Here is a 20,111-nt window from a genome sequence, read left to right as displayed (position 1 = left end):
GATCTCATGGTCTCGATGACTGGTTACGTACACAGTTTCGCATCGGGTGAAGGTGTGTTTTGGACCCCGGGGACCCCTACAACTCGCCTTGTCTACACATGGTACAATGGATCTTGGTTCCATCAGTCTATGTGAATAAATCGCCCGGAACATTTACTGGCAGTTCGGGGAGTCGTGCCATGGGAAATAGAACTCTGAAATGGCGGTTCTGTAACTCGGTTGGGACTGGTAGGTCACTAAGTGAACACGAGGCGATCAACTCATCCCGGCTCGAAATACGTGAAAAACGGGCCAATCAGCTGTAGTCATGCTAGAGAGAGATGATTTTTCACAGGGCAGTAGCGACGTTTAGGATAAACCATCTGAAAGTGATTGAGTGTCGTTCACAGGACCTACACCGTTTCACAGTAGTATACAATCGTCTGAAGCAGTCTATTCAACAACAAGCGTCTCTAAGACTTCTAAAAATTCCCAAATTCAAGGACATTCTTTTCCAGCTAGTTCACCTACAACGTACGTGAAATATGATGGCACGCTACCTCATTGGCTGTTCAGGTTGGGTAGAGGACATGAGTATTCCGGTCACAGGAGCCACCTCCCGTGATCGTAAAGGGTAGACGTTTGTCACAATGGCTGGTCACGATTGTGTTGAAAAGCAACCATTTTACGACAATACAGGTGAAGCGGGACGTGCTAGTGTACGGCTGGGTAAAAGTCCTCTAGATTTCTTATATTAGGGAAAAACCACCCTAAGGACATACCCTGTGCCCTTTTTGGAAGGAGATGGGCGGGTCCGTGCTTATTCCTAAGCATTTCTTCGGATCACCGTGAGGCAACACGCTCATCCCCCGCTGTTTGCACATAAATTCATAGTTACTAACGAGTAGTATGAAATTAAACGAAACACCTACGTGTGGCTTCCGTGACTGTTGGAAACGTTCCACACGTATGGATAGCAAAACACTGAATTCGTGCAGAAAAACTGAGGTTTAGGGTTTCGGGTATCTTGTGATGTCTTTTTAGGTGAAAGATAATGCACGAGGGAGCATGCGACGAACCACAAGGCCCCCAAAGTAGGATACGAATCTTCAGAATTCAGTGCACACTGCTGTGCCGATCACGTCACACTTTCCCTCTTGGTGCAAGAAGTTGTGCGATCCGACATGGCCTGTTAATGTTCTTCACTCTCCTGGCGATTTTAAGTACCTTACTCTTCACGTTCCTCTTAATCGGGCGGTCGATCGCTACATTCGAATTTGAACTGTGCTGTGGATAAAACTGCCATAGAAAACAAAAACACGATACTGAATTTTTCGACTCCGTTGTAGCTGAGGTCCGTTCTCCTACGCGGTCACCTTTAGTTAGGCAATTGGTACTGAGCACTAATCGGATCAGATGTTTGGTGTTTACGACACTGTTTCCCAATTCGTCATGTCACTGCTCATCGGAGAGATCTCTGGCTGCGAGGCGTAAAAAAACGAATAGGAGAAAAGGTAAACAGACGAACAATCACAGGTTAATACCAGCGACACCCGATCCATACCAAAGCAGTCGAACACCGTTTCAAACTTTTTGCGTGCAAAATACTGGTTAGCGAGCCCTTACTGGTGTGCAAAAGTTCAGAATTTTGGTTGCATAGCAGAACAAAGTTCCTGATTAGAACCAGAGACATATTTGCAAGAGGCTCAGCAAAAGAAGATGCAGATGTGCAGTTCTACTTCCGACTTTCTGCAGACAGCTACTCGAATGCTTGATGGACTTAACTGATTGTAGGTTTTTGGTTACCGGATCGATCCGAAAGCCCAGTACAGCGTGCTGCTTCTTACACAGGAGCCCTCGAGTAATGAAGTCGATAAAATAGGGTGAAACTTGTCTCAACTAAGATGACGAAACCCGTTTTAGGCCTTGCGAGGGGGATTCTAACCTGTTTTTGAACGCTTCCTGTAAAATTACACTGTCGCAAACACTAGTTTACCAAATAAGGTGGTGCCTACGTGGAATTTTACTGGTTGTGATATTGTGCAACCGAATGAGCTGCACCGATTTCACCTAATGGTTTCTTTGGATCGATTTTAAATAAACCGCTGTAATTTTCCTCAAGGTCGACAAGTCTTTCAAGATTACGAGTGTTGTCGTCGGGAGCAGGTTTCTGTCTATGGTGATGATATCTACGTATCTACCCTCACTCAACTATCCAAGATCTTTGAATCAAAGTCTGCGCTTAATCACACCAGCCACCCAACCGTATGCACCACTTGTGTAGATGTGAGTGACCTTAAAGTTAGCAGCAAGTTCATACCGTCTCCATTGGGCCGCACGCAACAAGTAGACGGCCTGGAATTGGCGCAGGTTTTCCGCTGTCAAGCGTCTGTTGGACACATCCATCAAAGCGATTGGCTGGACACCGGTTACTCAGTTGGCAACAAACAATACCTATGGTAATTCTCCTTAATCAAACTGAGTCAAGAGGTCCCGTAGATCTCACTTTGCAGACTTTGTTATGTTCACCACTGGAGATATATAGTGCATTCTGCCTATGAAAAGTAACACAAAGTACTAATGAGGTCCCAGGGGGTACTGCTCACGTTTGAAGTCCTTGCTTTCCGATAAATGCATCTTACTGAGAGATGAAACTATCGAAGACAATGCGACAAGCACACGGATGACCAACATTTCCTTGCCATTCTAAAGGAATAGGTGCATTGAAAATCTTAGCTCCGGTCTGCGAACTGTTTCGGAAAGCTTTAGGACCATGGAATTTGTTCTAGTGGATGGAATAACTACCCAGGGGTGGTGTGGCTTGCACCATGAAAACTGTTCACTTGGTGGTTAGAACTGGGTCATAACTTTAAGCATATGATCGCTTTTATCGACTCTGTTATTGTTACTTTCCTGAACCTATCAGAAGTGTCACTCTGGGCAGTGTATTAGAAAGAGATGAAGTGGGTTTTACTTGTATGATCGTAATAACTACTCATTAAGGTTGCGAAAATCCGTTCGACAGCCCACGACGCCCTTCTTGGAGCTCATCAGGTAGGCGTAGTCCTCGAGTTCTACTTGTTCTATGTTCTACTTGAACCCGAATTGGACTGATTTCGACGATTGCACTCGTTTGCATACTTCGCTTACTTTACTTAGACTGTCTTTTGTGTTGCTAAAAGCCAGTTTCTTGGACGACGCGGTTGTCTTGCAACCGGCAAGGAGCCATGGTCGGCGGCATCGTCGTCGCTTCAGTGCTGTTCTTAGTGGTGTGGGTCATAGACAGACAGAGGTTTAAAAGTGGACATGACTAGCTTTTCAGGGGATTATCTCATCACCAACACTATTCTTGGAGCGGGAGTGACAACTGTTTTGAGCCCGAGCTAGCTCATTAGCTAACGAGTGAATTTACAAACCAAATGTCCGCAGATCGAACTCAACCTCGGCACATTGACTTCACCTGTCTAAGCTTGGGAAACCTGAGGGTTCCTCAAGCCTTCATGCTTCCTGTGGGTAGCATGGCATTGAACGATTTCGACCTCATTGCTCTGATGACGGCCGTACTTGAGCAACGACGAACACGCCCAGTTCGTCGATATCGAAGTTGTCTTATTGGTTCCTCAAATCAAGCGATGAAAGTATCGACGACGGGCTGTTTTAACTGGATGAAAGGTATTCCAGAATTACTTTGAGAATACTTCTCAGATACCGGTGATCAAAAGTCTCCGTCCTGAATGGGCCGGGTTTTACAGGGGTAAAGTGGAACGAATTTCATGAGGCTGATGAAAAGGAAGAAGGCGTTCGCTGCGGAGTTATTTATTAGAAAATGCCAACTGAACAGTTACAAACTATTGGACAGGAAAGCAAAACTCCCAAATGCATCTTAATTACAAAAACAACATCCACCTTCTCTTGAATGCGTCTTCCTGAGCTTTCCTGGATAGTCATTGAGTGTTGCTCAATTCCAAGCAAATTCTACAAAGCGAATCCACGAATACGCAGTAGATCTCCCTTTTCAAGCGAATTTACAAGAAAACATACTACTCACATGCCTCCCCCACCAGTAGTATCACCATTACACTGATAGTTGCGAACCTTTGTTTATCGAATAATTTCACATGTCTACCGACTAAATGCTTCAGTTGTAGGAGCTCCCTGCCAACAAAAATCTTCCATTAGATTGAAAACTCTCTGCAAACTTGAGCCTGAAAGTTTAGAAGAACAGCTGGACCGGTGCACATGAACGCGTAAATACTACTTAGCTCTACTTAGTCTTGTGGGGTTTGCAGTACTTTTAAGATTTCAGTAGTTTTCTCGGTTTACTGAAACTGGCATTTTCTTACAGTGGACAATGTACGACACATCAGCAATAAACTGAACCTAATCCCCATGAAATGACGCAATTTCGGCGATTATCTGGGACGGTGTTATGTTGCTGACCTTGGGTTACCATGGCTACGTTACGGCCTACTCGGTCTTACATTGGACTCGCACAACCGATGGACGTTTCAAAGAAATTTAACGTTGGCGTGAATAACGTGATAAATTTCATGTAGCAGGTGGTCCAAGAATTCGCTTTAGTCAGTGAAGCCACACTCGATTTCCCGTCAATTGATAAACATTTCAAATTCAAAGTGTATCGAGCTATCCAAGCCATCATCTGATTCTGTGTGCTTGAAGCACCTACCCTAATGAACAATTGAGCATAGAAAGAAACAGAAACACGGAGAAATATGACAGTTTAGGCGTGACTCGGAAACCCGAATCTCCGGAACATGCGTGCGTGTAGTACAAACACTTTTCGTTTTTCTGTATGTTTGAAACTGTCGAATCACGGGACTCTTAGTTCCAGTATGACATCTGGGTATATAATGAATCTGCTAGTGTAACATCTGCTCGGATTACCACGGCTAGCCTAACGCAGTGCGCTGCTGACATGACGGGCGTAGCATCCATCAACGACCTAGGTTTAATCACTTCAGTTCTGATGCCATTCCCTGATGAAGATAAAGCTGTGAAACCCGAGAAGACTCTAAAATCATGCAGATCCTAAGCAACGCCTCGCAGCCATACATTGATATAGCCTGTACCGTGGTGTGGTGCATGTTATTATCAAAAGTTGAGACAACATTCCGGGTACTAGTGGGCCGAATGGCTTAAGTACGGCAGTTAAATGGTCACTACATGAAAACGAAGACGTTTCTACACCTTACGCGTAAAGCGTAGATCTTTCAGGGCCACTCAAAAATGCGCCGCAGAGTTTCGTACAGACAACGTCTAATGAAAGTTTGCAGTTGTATCGGAAAGTAACGATGTTATAGCGGTTTCATTCACTGGGATGTCAAATTTAACTTTCCGTTGTAATGATGAACAGTATGTCTTATATTATATTCCAGTTATTTGAATCCTTTCAATTCTGTATCTTGTGCGGAGGCCAGCCGCCCCCTATAACCGAATATCACGTCATTTGAATGGATGTCACGTGCGGGCAATCAGGCATGGCCTGATTGGTCAGAATGCTAACCAATCTAGTTCGAGCATTTTTAGGTCGACGCTTCTCAATCCCTCACGGAAATTTTGGCACGACCCTGTGGAACACTCTGTGATTACCTTATAAATACAGTTGCAATAATCTTCCGTTGTCTCCACAAAGGGCTGTCTGAAGCTACCGTGCCTTTTGGTATGCCATGGTGGGTGAAGTAGGAAGCCGAGGGACCGATTCATAGTTGTACGGCCGTTCACCAAGTCACAACATATCTGTTCAATACTTTTGTCTGAAAATAACATTCTTTAGCGTTAAAATTACCATGATGCAAGAAGTGACTCTGACTTTCGTTTTACAAACCTGGTAACAATTAATCGTAATAATATGCACCAACATGCGCCCTATGAATGTTGTGCGCTACCTGACTAACGTTAAAATGTACCGTATCACGAACTTTCAGTCGTCACCACTTGAGTTGGCAGATATGGGCCACCAGATGCGTTGCCTAACGGCCGTCTCATTCGCTCGAGTTTGCATCGGCTGCAGAGAGTTCAGTTGGATGTACATATGGCTCGACGCCAACCGTGTACGGTACTATCCATGATGAGCGTGTGTCCATCGACAAAGTTCGATGTGATGGGCGAATCTACAGACGGATACCAGTCCATCATAATCGTTTCCGTAAAAATTGATTTCCGACAATTCACGCTAGATCAGGTTTGATCAGTTCATCTTTTTATCGTAACCTCAAAATGCTTGTCCCAAATAAGCTAAACGGGAAGAAAATATCAGCTTGCTGAGAATTCTGGTTAGTTTCATCCATTTTGGAATCCCGACACGGTCGCCCATCAACATGCATGATTACGAGGTAAAAAAACAGACGTCTTGTTTCCAAAGCCAGCGCAACTGCAGATAATTGACTAATACAGCGGACTGATACCTCAAGAAATCCGTAGATGATGTTTCCTAAGCGACGGGGATGGAGTGGGGTGACCGGTCAACAAGCATAAAGATGAGACAGACAGAGGGTGACCCAGAACAGCAGACTGGCAAAAGATCCCGGGGGCTGCGCAGTGCCCGAATCGGGTGTCCAAAAGAGCAACATTCGGTGCTGGTTGCCGTTCTGGTGGAATCATGTACAAACAGCCTTAAACAGGTTAAATATTGCGAATCGAAAACAAATGAAACCGATTTTTTTGCGGAAATGACCTGAAGGCCTCCAGGCGTTCAAAGAAAACTTGGGTTTTGGTAAATCGTCCCAATGGGGGTCGCTAGATACGTCGCAATCTTGTGGAAGCCTGGATGATGGTCTGTGATACACATGGAGAGTGATCTTCCAGTTTTCTCGTCTGAATCTCCTTGTCCGGATCCCGGAGACTACGGATTGATGAGCAAAGTGCACAGTCTGCAAAGCGGACGAGAAAATCTTTCACAAAAATTTGGAGCACCGGTTGGCATGATAACTAGAAACCCATAAAACAGTTCGTTTGTTTGCAGCACGCTTTTGGTGTCTAGTTGCCATGACACCCGAAGGAAGCACCAGGACTGGGATACTGCCAGGTTTCCCAAGCCTATGCGAGATGCAGAGGTCGGGTTCGAACCACGGACCTTCCGGTCTAAAAATTCGTGTTCTAACCACCGGGTAAAAAACACTCAAAAGCTGAGATGAATCCTACCAACTACTTCCAGTGTGCATTCTCGATGCTGTCTAATGAACTGGACAGCTACACTGTCCCATGGCTTGTGTAATGGGGTAAGTTCACCATGATCACGTCATGGCGAATGCAGTTTGGGCTATTCTTCCCCGGAATTCCGCTGCACACAACTCACGATGTCAAGCGAGTTTGATCTTTCTACAAAAGTTTATTACAGGTAAATTTTTATCGGTCATACCACGGCGTCATCAAATAAAATCTCTTTATCCTGGATAACACAAGCGTAGAGTAACATCAAGACGTCAGTGATTAAGCTTGGTTTCATTCAGTTTCGACCACCTCGAGGTTAAAACTAGTCCCCCCTCGTGTCAGAATACATTCGACTTTATTGAATTTACAAAGAACTAATACTTTTTTTACCTGATCATAGAATGTGTTCCTTACGAGTTGATCAGAATTCAAGATGACCAATCGGAGAGTTCGAAAGAACTTGAACCGCAGACAGCAGACGTAGAAGAGTACGGGATAAGTAACAGAGTAACTATGGAAGGAATACACTACCCAAAAGTTTGCTGGAGATTATTCGACCGGTTTCGTCCTTCTTGAGGATCATCGGGTAGGCGCAGTCCCCGTGTTTCCATCAACCCAAATTGCACGAAGCTGGTGAAATGCACTCATTTACCAACCAATTTGGTTTTGCGGGATACTCACCTGGAACCCAGCTGAGTCTGTCGTTTCTGATGTTTTTAAGTGACTGAATGTGCTGCACCTCATTTTTTAGTCGGTACGATATTCGAGATATCGCAGAGGAATAGAACGAGTAGGCTTATTAACGCGTCCATTTTGGTGTTCCACTAAACCATAGAATTGACGGAAACATGGGGACTAGACCTACCTGGTGGACCCCTAAGAGGGGCGAAAAAAATCGTCCACCTGTAACACCCTTCTGGTGCCTAGCTGAAGGAAGCACGAGGGCTGGGATACTGCTGAGTTGCTCAAGCCTATATAAGGGAAGTCGAGAGGCAGAGGTCGAGTTCGAACCACGGACCTTCCGGTCAGTAAATTCGCCCTCTAACCACTTGAGCCATCTCGCGAAGTAGGTAGTGGTCATGAACGCGATTCAGCCAATACCAGAACCAACCCCCGTGTAAGAGCAACAAACACCGGTAGGAAACAAGAGAGCAACAGAGTACTGCCGTGGTAATTTTACATGCACAAACACGTTTGGAAATAAAATAAAATAAAGATAACGAGTAGGATGTGTAGTGAACACTGTGAAGGGAAGATTACTTACGACAATTGCACATGAAACACTCTATGCACAAGAGTAAAATTCGTCCTAAAAGGAGAGATAGAGCATTGTGTGTGTGGGGGGGCGAGAAGTGCGTTTGGACAAAACGAACGGAGGTGAATGCGATAAAAGCGAAAGCTGGTGGATGCGGAGATCAATATGAGCGTTTTGAGTTTGTTTTTGATTCAGACAGTTAACCACAAGTAAGTTTAGGTAAGCTCAGGTCAGAGTAGATTACGAGAGAGGGGGAGGTAGAAAAAATGCACACCTGATAGAGTATGAACAGGAAGAGCAAAGTCTGTGTTGGGTTTTTGTACAGTGGCATTCGAAGTGAATATATAGAGTGACTACTGGCATGTAAGAGTAGTATGTACGAAAACTGTCACAGTGATTCAGCGGGGGGTTCTCATAGTGACCTGGTTCATCTTGGACGCAAACTCACGGGGGAAAGGTGGGAAAATGCAACAATAGAGGTCTAAAAATGGAAAAAACAGCGGTGTTGCTGACAGAGGAGTTAGTATAAAGCGATTCCACGCGAATAAAGTGCTAGAGAACGCGGGGGAGAATACATAAGCGGCTGCATTGACTGGTAGAGATCCGGGGCCACGACGTGTATGTGGAGCGAACATAAACAGCCTGGCATCTGGTTTTTTATTCCAACTGACTACAACTGTTCGGAGGTAGGGATCCAGTGACACGTGGCGCTCGACTTCCATGGTTCTCAGAAGCCATCAACTGTTGGTACAAGGAATATACAGAATAGAGATTTGTAGCCTAATGACGACAAAAACGGAAAAAAAGACGGTGACAGTGTGGAAAAAAGTTACCAAATTCCCATATGAGGCGGCGAACTTCAGAGATGCATGTAGGTGTGTTCAAGTGAATATGGTTGCTGATTGTCACTCTTTTTGTTAGGAAATTCTACCGGAAGCGTCTCCCGATTTCCGATGGCTTTCATTTGGTCGTCAAAATCTGTTCGGAATACTGTAACAAGAAGCTAAGCGGCTGGAAAGATGTGTATTCGCAACCACAACCTAGCTTTCACACACGGTGGTCTGGATACCGGATGCTGGATTGGGAACAACAGCGCGATCGTCCGTTCGCTGCGCATGTATCCCTGATCAACCAGTTCCCTGGGTAAGAGATTTGGGTAGACGTTTCTGTGTATATCTCCAGCTTCCATCGCCCTGGGTTACGGATTGATGGAAAGCCCACTGCTTTGTTCAGCCTAAATGAACGCCGTTCAGTGCGCATCGACAGAGATATGCGGCAGCGTTCATCACTCGGTTGAGTTCGGATCGAAATGACCAATGACTCGTACACCTACTGCATCTTACCCAGTTGAAATTACTGTAATGTTGCAGGGAGAGCATGGATATCAGAACATTTGCACCTGAGACGAACATCCTGTTTCCTTAACACTAGAGTGGCCAGATTTCGAAATATCCTCAGACATGGAAGTCAGCAGAAGGAAACTCACAATGAATGATCCACTTTAGTGAAAGGAATGCTGTTGGCCGTTTGTGGGTGTAACGGTGGATACTACTGATGGGACATGTGAGTGGTATGTTCTCTGGTAAAACTGCTTCGCATCTCTTGAAAAGCAAGATTTATTACGGAATTTGAGGAGTCGCTTTGTAGTATTTGCTTGGAGTTGGGTAACAGTCAATGAATATCTAGAAAAGTTCAGGAAGACGCGTTCAAAGAGAGGATGGATATTCCGTTTTTGTAAACAAGATGCATATGAGAGTTTTGGTTCCCTGTCCAATAGTATGTAACTGTTCAGTTGGCATTTACTAATAAATGACTCCACAGCGAAGACCTTCCTTGCATGGGTAGCTTGAGTGAGTTTATTGGTTGTTGATCAGGTGAGCGTTGATTTGTTCACCGAGCTTGGCACTTGCCAGCGTTTCGTCACCAAAAGGAGGAAACATCAATGGTGTTCCCACACAAGTGCGCAGTGATGATGTATCCTCGTCTTTGCGACGAAACGCTGAAAAGTTAATGTCCAAACTAGGGGAACAGATCAACAACCAAAAAATGTTGTCGTATCATTGACTTAAACAATAGGACTTAACTGACTGTCTTCCGATGCCATGAATCCAGCTCAGGCCGAATCGCATAAGCATGTTTTTCTCAGACCAGTGTACATATACTGTGTATTTTACTTACTCATCTTCTCCAGTTGGATTCTGCCAATTCCACAAGTTAGTCAACAACGCCTGCACACTCCTAAAGCTTGTCTCACAGTGAAATATCATTCCTTACATGAAAAAGTGGTCCAGTTGCAGTATTCTAGCGACCATACCCTCCCGCCACCAGAACGAAGCACTAGGGCTGAGATACTGCTGTGTTGCCAAAGCCTGGGCGGGAGGAGCTAAAATACAGAAGTCGGCTTCGAACCAGGAAACTTCCGGTCAGCAGCTTCAAATCTTAACCAGTGAGCCAACCGGTCCATGAACATTCAGGCCAACCAACTATCACGGCTGTCGTGGTTCAACTACCAAACATATGCGGGTAGTTACGAGTCTGCCACGTGGATCGCAGTCGTGGTGATGCACCTGATCGAAACGGTTTCGGTGATTCATCCCGACCGATGAACGACCACGCAGCCACATCAGTGGTGACAATCCACACGGGTTCTTAACTCAATCGACAATTTTCCGGAAGCCTAAAATTAGTATACAGGTAGGAAGAAACAACAGAGTTCCATGGCGAAAGCAGTCCTGGCCTTCTCGCTTGGAGAGATAATCTCATCTCCAGCCAGTCCACCAGAACTCATCCGATTGTCACTATAACTCGGAGGATCATTGCAACACAGAAGCGAGACCGCCATGGCAAGGTGACGACAGCTTTAGGTCGAGTGGTATTCAGCATATAAAGGGTTCAAACGCCGAATCCATCAACCGAGCTCCAGGGTTTGCAGACAACTGAGCTCAGTTCACATCCTTATTCACAGAACCAATGACTGCGGCTTTCAGAAGACTAGAGAGAAGATCGTTCAGTTGTAACACCCTTCTGGTGCCTAGCCTCATGCCACGAGAGAAGATCGTTCAGTTGTAACACCCTTCTGGTGCCTAGCTCTAATGCCACCCGAAGGAAGCACGAGGGCTGGGACACTGCCAGGTTGCCCAAGCCTAGACCTGAGAAGTCGAGACAGCACTCGGGTTCGAACCACGGACCTTCCGGTCAGTAAATTCGCGCTCTGATCACTTGAGCCACCTCGCCTAGAGAGAAGATAGCCATCAAAGCTCGGTTTTTGTGAGGTTGGTCATTTTTGTTATCATATACCACAGTTATGACAACTTTGTGCCCAAAAGGAACTTGTGCAACTTCTGAGGTTGAGCTTGCCCACGAACAATTCTGACCTACTGAACCGGGCACCTCCTTCCTTTATTCCCTCCCCTTCCTCATCATCATCGACAGCATGACATCAGCGCTCAACACCGATGCTTCGCTGCTGTAAAAAAAAAGATGCCAAACGGAGTCATCAGTCCTAAGTGCTGGGCCTACAAGGAGAGAGTTATTAATGGGGTGGGGAGAGGGGGAAGAAAAAGTGTGTGAAAGAGAAAGAAGGGAGGCGTCAGCAGTAGCTTGTTTTCGCTTACCCGCCCTGCTGTATGCAGCAATTAAGGCGACCCGGCTGATGGCACCACGCGACGGCCGATGTGGCATGAGAGTATTGTTAGTCGTGAATGTCATGGTTGTACGAGGGCTGGGATACTACCAGGGCGCCCACACCTAGACAGGAGGACGATTAGGGTCCTAAACCAAAGCCTTTGGCTCAAAAGCCTAACCACAAGGCAATGGTCTCTGGCGAGAAATGCAAGTGCATTACTATTTCTACGGAACAATTCGCCACATGTTCCAATCCCCAACCTGGAGAGCCAGGAGACTGTGCTTGACCAACCTGGTATGAGAGACTCTGTGNAGGGACACTCCCCAGTTTAGCTCAATGGATCGCTGAGGTGCGCAAATCGTCACACCACGGTAAGGTCTAGTCTCTTCATGACTGGACTAACTTATTTGCAGAATTTCAGTCAACTGAGGCACGTGTCACAACTAGATTTGTGACGTACCAGTTACAGAAAACAAACTTCGTTTGCATACTTTCGTTCATCCAATCAGTTCCATGAATGTCTCAAGTCGGTCGAGACAGTATGGATGGACAGACTCCGGGTTATCGTCTTGCTACGGCCTGACCTCAAACAGAAAGGCGTAGCAAGGTGTTGTGCCAAGATAGTACACACACAAACACTAACCTTCGTGGCTGAATCACTCTTAAACGCTTCCAAAAACCGTGGTTTCCAATCGCAAGGTCACAAAAGGAAGTGGCAGAGGAAAGTGCATGCGCTCGATTTGACGAGGAACGCATGGTTAGTGTGCTATGGTTTATTGCCTTGGCGCAGTATCATTCACGGGTATCACCAACGAATGGATTTCAGGGGTGCGTTCGATTTCATTTGGAACCCAGATTGTTTGACCGAGCATTCTAGGTGATTCTTTGCACTACAACGCTCTGAAAGAGCAAAACGGTCTGGTTGTGCTACCGTTACTACCGGTGATATTAGGGCTCATTTGACGCGGAATCAACACAACAGATCAGGGCTGTTCCAACGAGACAAGGTTTACACATGGGCAACCAATTGGCTACCGGAACCCGCGAAACAGCACCGGATCAACGATGATCAATACTTTCAGGGGTGATTGCAAACCTGGTGCTCTAAAGTTTACGCAGTCTTAACCACGCACAATCGTAGCAGGTATATCATCACCTGCCAGCCGTGATTTGTTTTGCTGAGTGGCACACACACACGCCGACGTCGATTTAACTTGGATGCGCGCAAATCTTCGTTGTTTTATCGATCAGTCGGATCAGCTGATTAGTCATCGGTGAGTCGACCGCTTCCCACCGATCAGAGGAAAAGACACGCACGCACGCACGCACGGTCACGTTACGCTAACACTGACAATAACTGCGGCCACATTCACAGTGAGTAACTCGGTGAGAGCGCTGCCCGAGAAGAGTCCTGCTCTAAATACAACACGACGGCAGTCATTAGGAGGAAACCAAAAGATACACAGAGAAAGCACCAAGACTTCCCATTGAGACCGATGATCGTAACAACACAGTTGTCACCTAGCTAGTAGATCAGAATGAAAAAAAACATGAAAAAACATGGGGAGATATGATCGAGTAAAACGTGAGGTCCCTGGTGGATCCCCGAGGGAACGCCTAGGAAAACGTTTGCACGCCTTGTCGATTCTTGTCTTTGTGGGAAAATACAGCCCATATAAGCGAGCCAAACCACGATGATAACGCAGTTTTTGAACGACATCATGTGGAAAATAGACTTTAACGTGCCCGGATTTGACTCCCAAAGGAAGTGTTTGAAACCAAGCACATTTTGAAAGATCGATAACGCCCAAAGCAATCAAACGGCACCGGTTCCGGATTGCCATTTCATCAACGTGGTCCATCTGTCCATCTCGAGTCAAGTTGGGGCCGAGGCAATCATATCTGAGGGTAGAGTTGTCTGACTCGTGTGCCAATCTGATCCGAAATCGTCAACTAGCCAATACGGCAGTCATTAGGAGGAAACCAAAAGATACACAGAGAAAGCACCAAGACTTCCCATTGAGACCGATGATCGTAACAACACAGTTGTCACCTAGCTAGTAGATCAGAATGAAAAAAAACATGAAAAAACATGGGGAGATATGACCGAGTAAAACGTGAGGTCCCTGGTGGATCCCCGAGGGAACGCCTTGTCGGTTCTTGTCTTTGTGGGAAAATACAGCCCATATAAGCGAGCCAAACCACAATGATAACGCAGTTTTTGAACGACATCATGTGGAAAATAGACTTTAACGTGCCCGGATTTGACTCCCAAAGGAAGTGTTTGAAACCAAGCACATTTTGAAAGATCGATAACGCCCAAAGCAATCAAACGGCACCGGTTCCGGATTGCCATTTCATCAACGTGGTCCATCTGTCCATCTCGAGTCAAGTTGGGGCCGAGGCAATCATATCTGAGGGTAGAGTTGTCTGACTCGTGTGCCAATCTGATCCGAAATCGTCAGACTAGCCAATGACAGTTATCGGCTTGCGGGAACCGAGTTAGCAGCTCCTACTTGATTACCCTTATTCCAAAGCGATTGCATAACAACAAAAGATAAACGAATCCGCTTCAGCTTCGGTTTCCATTATAGAGCTAAGTAATTGTCACATGGTTGCCTAGCAACGGGCCTTGATTAATGTGAACAGGCTGTTTTCGACAAATACACTCGTTTGCAAATCAATTCGGTCTTCACGGAAGACTCAACTGAATCCATCGTTTATGCTATGCTTCAACTGAATGTGCTGCACAAAGGCCGCCTTATGTTCCAGTTTGCACGACATTCGAGATATCGCAGTATATTTTCATACAGGAAACTACTCACAATGTTGCTGAAAACTCTTCGACAGACTTATCAACCCTGACTCTACTCGTTGGCAACATTCGTGTGGCACAACTGGCTTCTCTGTTGTGATAGTCCTGATTGATTGTTCAGATGTCTTCAGGTGTTCGACAATCGTTGTCTAAGAGCCATAGCTCGTGTCGGCGTATTCGTAACGAGGCAGTGAGAAAGCGCTCTTTCGGTTGTGCAACGGGTACTTCCATTGAAGAATGTGTCCAGCACCAGAAACTGCGTTGGTTGGGACATGTGTTGCGTATGCCGAACCATCGTTTGCCGAAGAGAGTGCTGTTTTCCATGCCCAACTCACAGTAGCGGAAGCAGAGAGGTGGCCAACTCCTCAACTCGTAGAGGGGTATGAAGGAGATCATGAAACGCTTGGGTGCTGTCGGTGCTACTCGCCTTCCAGGATGGGGACCGCGTGATCCTCACTGTGCCTGGTTGGAGACACTACAAGATATGGCTACCAACCGATGTCAGTGGCGTTCTTGTTGTCAGTTTCTATCCAGATTGCCTGAGTGAATGTCTGGAGGTGTAGGCACCTCGGAATGATTGTGGTAAGCTAGAACTAAGTCCATCCCTGTCCACCTTTACTCTTTTCTCTACAATAAGGCTTTCAAATAAATCATGGTTGTACGGCAGTGAGGCATGGATGTTGAACTCTGGTGTCATGCTCTTGATGCTAATGATGATAATGATGAAGATCGTTGACCAATCACCACCGGATCGAAAGCAGAGAGGTTGTAGGAGCCATTCGGGATGTGCATCAATGTGTTGTTGGACCACTGGAGTTGGATTTTAATGGGCCAATGTATGCCTGTATGGTGTGGATCTTCGAAGCACCCACTGTCCAATATCTGGCTCCACGCCACTCGAATCAATATGACAACTTCCAAAATTTTTTACATAATCACACGAATGCACCAAGACTTTCTACATCAGACAAACTAGATCTACCTTCGCCTATCCGAGGATGAGTAAAATCACGGACAGAATGCACCAGGTTTACCAACGAAATAGCCTAACGACCTCCACAAACGGCGGGAGTGGTTCATCTGGCAGTGACCAGAAAACAGTCACACCGAACATATTAACAAGTGGAACTGACCGGGAAGCTACAGACGCAGTGAAATAGACCAATGGTCAGAACGAGATTTTGAACTCGCTTTCCTGATCAGTGAAGTATGGTGATGCGAGCTAGTGAACAAGTTCGACCGGCGAAAAGACCAACTGTCATTCGATCAACGGCCGGTTAACGCAACCGAGCTACAGATGAAAGGAAGATGGCCTTCGCTGCGGAGTTATTAATTGGATTTATGAAAAAACATACTACTCGCATGCTTCATCAGTAGTATCAACCGTTACACACCAACAACCACTCACCAGGTTCCACGGAACAATGCTGCGGAGATCGACCAGGGCTTGTTTGTGACAGAGAAGCGTGTCTCCAATCAGATTCGGCGGTCATATCATTGGACCAGTTCTGTACTGAAGCTCGTCTGTCCCGAGCACGCTGGTTTTGGAACCATACCTGCACAACCCGCAGTGGGACGCCCAATTCGTTGGCCAGTTTTTCACGTGCCTACAAAAATAGGACGCAAGATGTTGCGGTTAAAATGGATCTTTTAAAATAAAAAGTGCATATGAGCGAATACGTGGTGGTAAAACTGACGGCTGGTTGTGAGGTTCAGTTCGGAAAGCTTTCAATCGTCGAGTGTAGACAAAGTCGTCCCGGCTGCAACAGTATTCTGCACCGGTGAGGTGAGACGCGCACTGCCGGTGATTCCCAACGAGGATAAAACAGCTGGGCAGTGCTTCTCGGCATACAGTGACTCCATCCAAACGCTTCCACCAAGACACCTCTCCATTGAATCGCATCACAATATCAACAAAGTACAAACGGCTCCCACAACCCCATTCGAACTGTCAAGCGCACCTGTGTCGCTATGTGAAGGCACGTGTATAAATCGACTGTCCCTAGAATGTTTTGCCCGCAATCTTATCATATCGGGGACACAGTATGCACTTGTCAAATGGTTACATCAGAATGATCCTGCAATACCAAGGTTCACGTGTCATCATCAATGTTGACATTGATGTCTCACTACCATACAGCCACAAGGTTTATCTAATTATATTTCAACCGTTAACGATGAAAAGGGTGGGAGAGGGAGCGGACTTGGAGGTGGCCTGTCGCAAGCATTCTGAGGTGCCTACACCTTCTAGCGCACAGTCAGGCAATCTGGAAAAGACTGACAACACGAACGCCATTAACACCGATCAGCAACCATTTCTTGCAGTGTCTCCAGCCAAGCGCAAGGGGGGGAGGTCATGAGGACCCCACCTTGGAATGCGTACTGCACCCAAAACGCCCAAACTCTTCGTACCATTCACACCATTCTGCCAAGTCATATATTGCCCGATCCACCGTAGTTGATGGTGCTTGGATGTTTTCCACGATTGAGGTACTTGTTGCACAACCGAATAACCGATTTCTAATTGTCTCGTTACGAATTCGTTGAGGCCAACAGACACTAGCAACACATCTGAGGCACTGGTGATCAAAAAACCTGAAGACGCCTCAAATCATCTGTCAGAAGAAGTCATGTTTTGTGACCATATGACAATACAGCCCTTACTGTCGTTCAGCTGTGGCATCCTTTCGGTGCCTAACTGCCATGCTACCCGAAGGTTGCACGAGGGCTGGGATACTGTCAGGTTGCCCAAGCCTAGACAGGGGAAATCGAGAGGCAGAAGTCGGGTTCGAACCATGGCTTCCGTCCGGTCAGTCAATTCGCGCTCTAACCACTTGGGCCGTCTCGCCCCGCCCTTACTGTAGCCTGGTACAAGCGACCCTTAAGAGAATGTGTGCGTAACATCCCATGACAACTGGTAGTAATGAATGGACAAAAGAATGCTGACTGATATGAGAAAGCTAATGAGAAACACCAGAAATCTGTGGCTCATGAAATACCTAGTTTGTCAGTTTAGTGTTGTCATACTAGTGGTGTTACACGCAAACAGGACAAGTACGTTGAAAAAATGCAGCGAAGAAAATTCGGGCGAAATCGACCCGAAACGACGGACGGAGCGGAACACAATCAAAGCCGTTCTCCCTGCGTTATGAGGCGACGATCGAATAAAATTGGTCAGCTGTAACACCCTCGCGGTGTCTAGATGCCAAGCCACCTGAAAGAAGCACGAGGGCTGAGATACTGCCAGATTATCCAAGCCTAGACAAGCTTAGGAGCAATCGCGACACTGGGGTTGGGTTCGAATCAAGGCTGAATAGCTCGGTTATCAACAACGCGCCGAGATCGCCAATAAAATCAACGAATCAATCTGACTGCTCATAATTTGTGAGCCAGTCAAACTTAGGTAGCGCTCAACCAGTTTAATTCAATGACTACTCTCCAGTTCCGTGAGTTCTGTATTCAATAGTACTCCTGACTGGTACAAACCAGGTCCTAGGTTGAGCAACCTCAAATGTGACTTGCTACTCTGACTACATTCCAGCACTTTGCTGCCGTCTCGTTCGTTAAAACTGTTATTCAGCTTGAACAATTAGTGTTCATTCAGGCATTAACACCTTCAGGTTTTTCGGTATTGATTCACGGTTCCCGCCAAGTCTCACAGCCCGTACTGTAGCTTGATACACACGTCCCTTCAGATTCAGGGATAAACTATCCTGACACCATAGGTGTCTCATGTGATCGACAAATAATCGAATGGAAGAAATCTGTTCAAACTAATGACGTATTAGATTATCTGCAGGAAGTACTGAGATGTTGACAAGAAGAAACGATTGTTCCAACATCGTGGTGACGTTAAAATCAATACCGGTCGGTAGAGGGCAGTTCGACCTCGCTTTCACAAACGAAAATTGGGCTCAACTTCGGGAACGCAACGGTTCGTAGACTGCATGACAAGTAAGGTTGGTGAGAAACCAAAAACCAGCGTGCCAGAAGTGAACTGACACTGCGGGGATTCGAAACTATCCGTCAGCCCACCCAAAAACGTATAGGCCAGTATCGCTTCGTCGACTAAGCACAGAAGCAGTTGACCGGATGGCGAGCCAAATTGAAGAACAGAGTTCACGATAACGGGAATTCAGCTAGTTTGATTAGGCATCATTTACGAAGGGCGAAGCCCAACAGGGAATGGATTGGGACTGCTCTCATTCCATAATAAACCAGGGACATCCGAAATCATTCAAAGGATTCTAATCACGGTTGACATAACAGTAGCATTGCAGGAAGGAATTTGCCAAACATCCCAGCGTTAACAGAACAGAAAGCGTGTACAGGACGGTTCTAGATCGGTTGACCTGCCGCGTGACAGGGTGCGGTCATTAGTGGAGATGCGTCATCGGAAAAGCAGTTCAAACCTGAAGTGAATAGATAGCTTAAGCTGGCCAAAGGTTTACGCCATCTCCCCCTCCCCCACCCCATAACCAAATTGTCGTAACATCTACGAAATCAGTCCGTGTGTTTTCTTCGGGCGCAATGACACCTACTTAACGGAATGGTGCCACACAGTTGAATGCTTTCCTTTATTCGGGCGCATTAGCTTGATTGACAACGCTAGCCATCGAATGTGAGAATGCCAATAGCCTTCAGAATGACCGGTCTAGTTCCCTCAGACATTTGCAGTTTAGAGTAAATCATGTGTTGCACCTCGTGTCCAGCATAGGGATCATTTACATTGTAAGATCGCGTAGGTAGGTGTAGCCACCCTCCTCAAATCCATTACCGGGCGATTATCTTGCGGTTTTCGCAAACTCTTAGCTTTCTGCATTTCACTCATGGAATTGTTAGTTGTGCATGTCATGGATGTACGAGGGCCGCTAGGGCGCCCACACCTAGACAGGAGACGATTAGGGTCCTCAACCAAAGCCTTTGGCTCAAAAGCCTAACCGCAAGGCAGCGGTGTTTGGCGGGGAGATGCAAATGCATGACCATTTCTACGGAACAAGTCGCCACATGTTCCAACCACCAACCTGGAGGGCCAGGAGACTGTGTTCGTCAGACCTCTACTCATGGACCAACCTGGTATGAGAGACTCTGTGAGTGTCGTGCGGACACTCCCCAGTATAGCTTAATGGGTCTCCAAAGTACACAAACCGCCACATCACGGTAAGAACTAGTCTCTTCACTACATTGTTCAGATTCGGCTAGGAGTGAGTAAAACGCGATTGGCCTTGATGCTTAATGCACCAGCGGCAAATACATGAGCGGTTTGA

The 20,111-nt window shown here is 46.3% G+C and overlaps 1 protein-coding gene across 1 annotated transcript in view; it reads right to left on the bottom strand.

Moving 5' to 3' along the window:
• Positions 1 to 1,225: 1,225 nt before the first annotated feature.
• T265_11894 (hypothetical protein) overlaps positions 1,226 to 20,111 on the bottom strand; it is a gene marked incomplete at both ends in the record, with an annotated part of 27,610 nt that continues 8,724 nt past the window's right edge. The window contains 2 exons of the mRNA XM_009178711.1: positions 1,226 to 1,278; positions 16,253 to 16,451. Of these exons, the coding sequence (XP_009176975.1) occupies positions 1,226 to 1,278; positions 16,253 to 16,451 (252 nt within the window). The remainder of the gene's footprint in view (positions 1,279 to 16,252; positions 16,452 to 20,111) is intronic.

This window comes from Opisthorchis viverrini (assembly GCF_000715545.1).
Source record: "Opisthorchis viverrini unplaced genomic scaffold opera_v5_630, whole genome shotgun sequence".
NCBI classification, from domain to species: domain Eukaryota; kingdom Metazoa; phylum Platyhelminthes; class Trematoda; order Opisthorchiida; family Opisthorchiidae; genus Opisthorchis; species Opisthorchis viverrini.
This window is presented reverse-complemented; position numbering and strand designations above follow the sequence as displayed.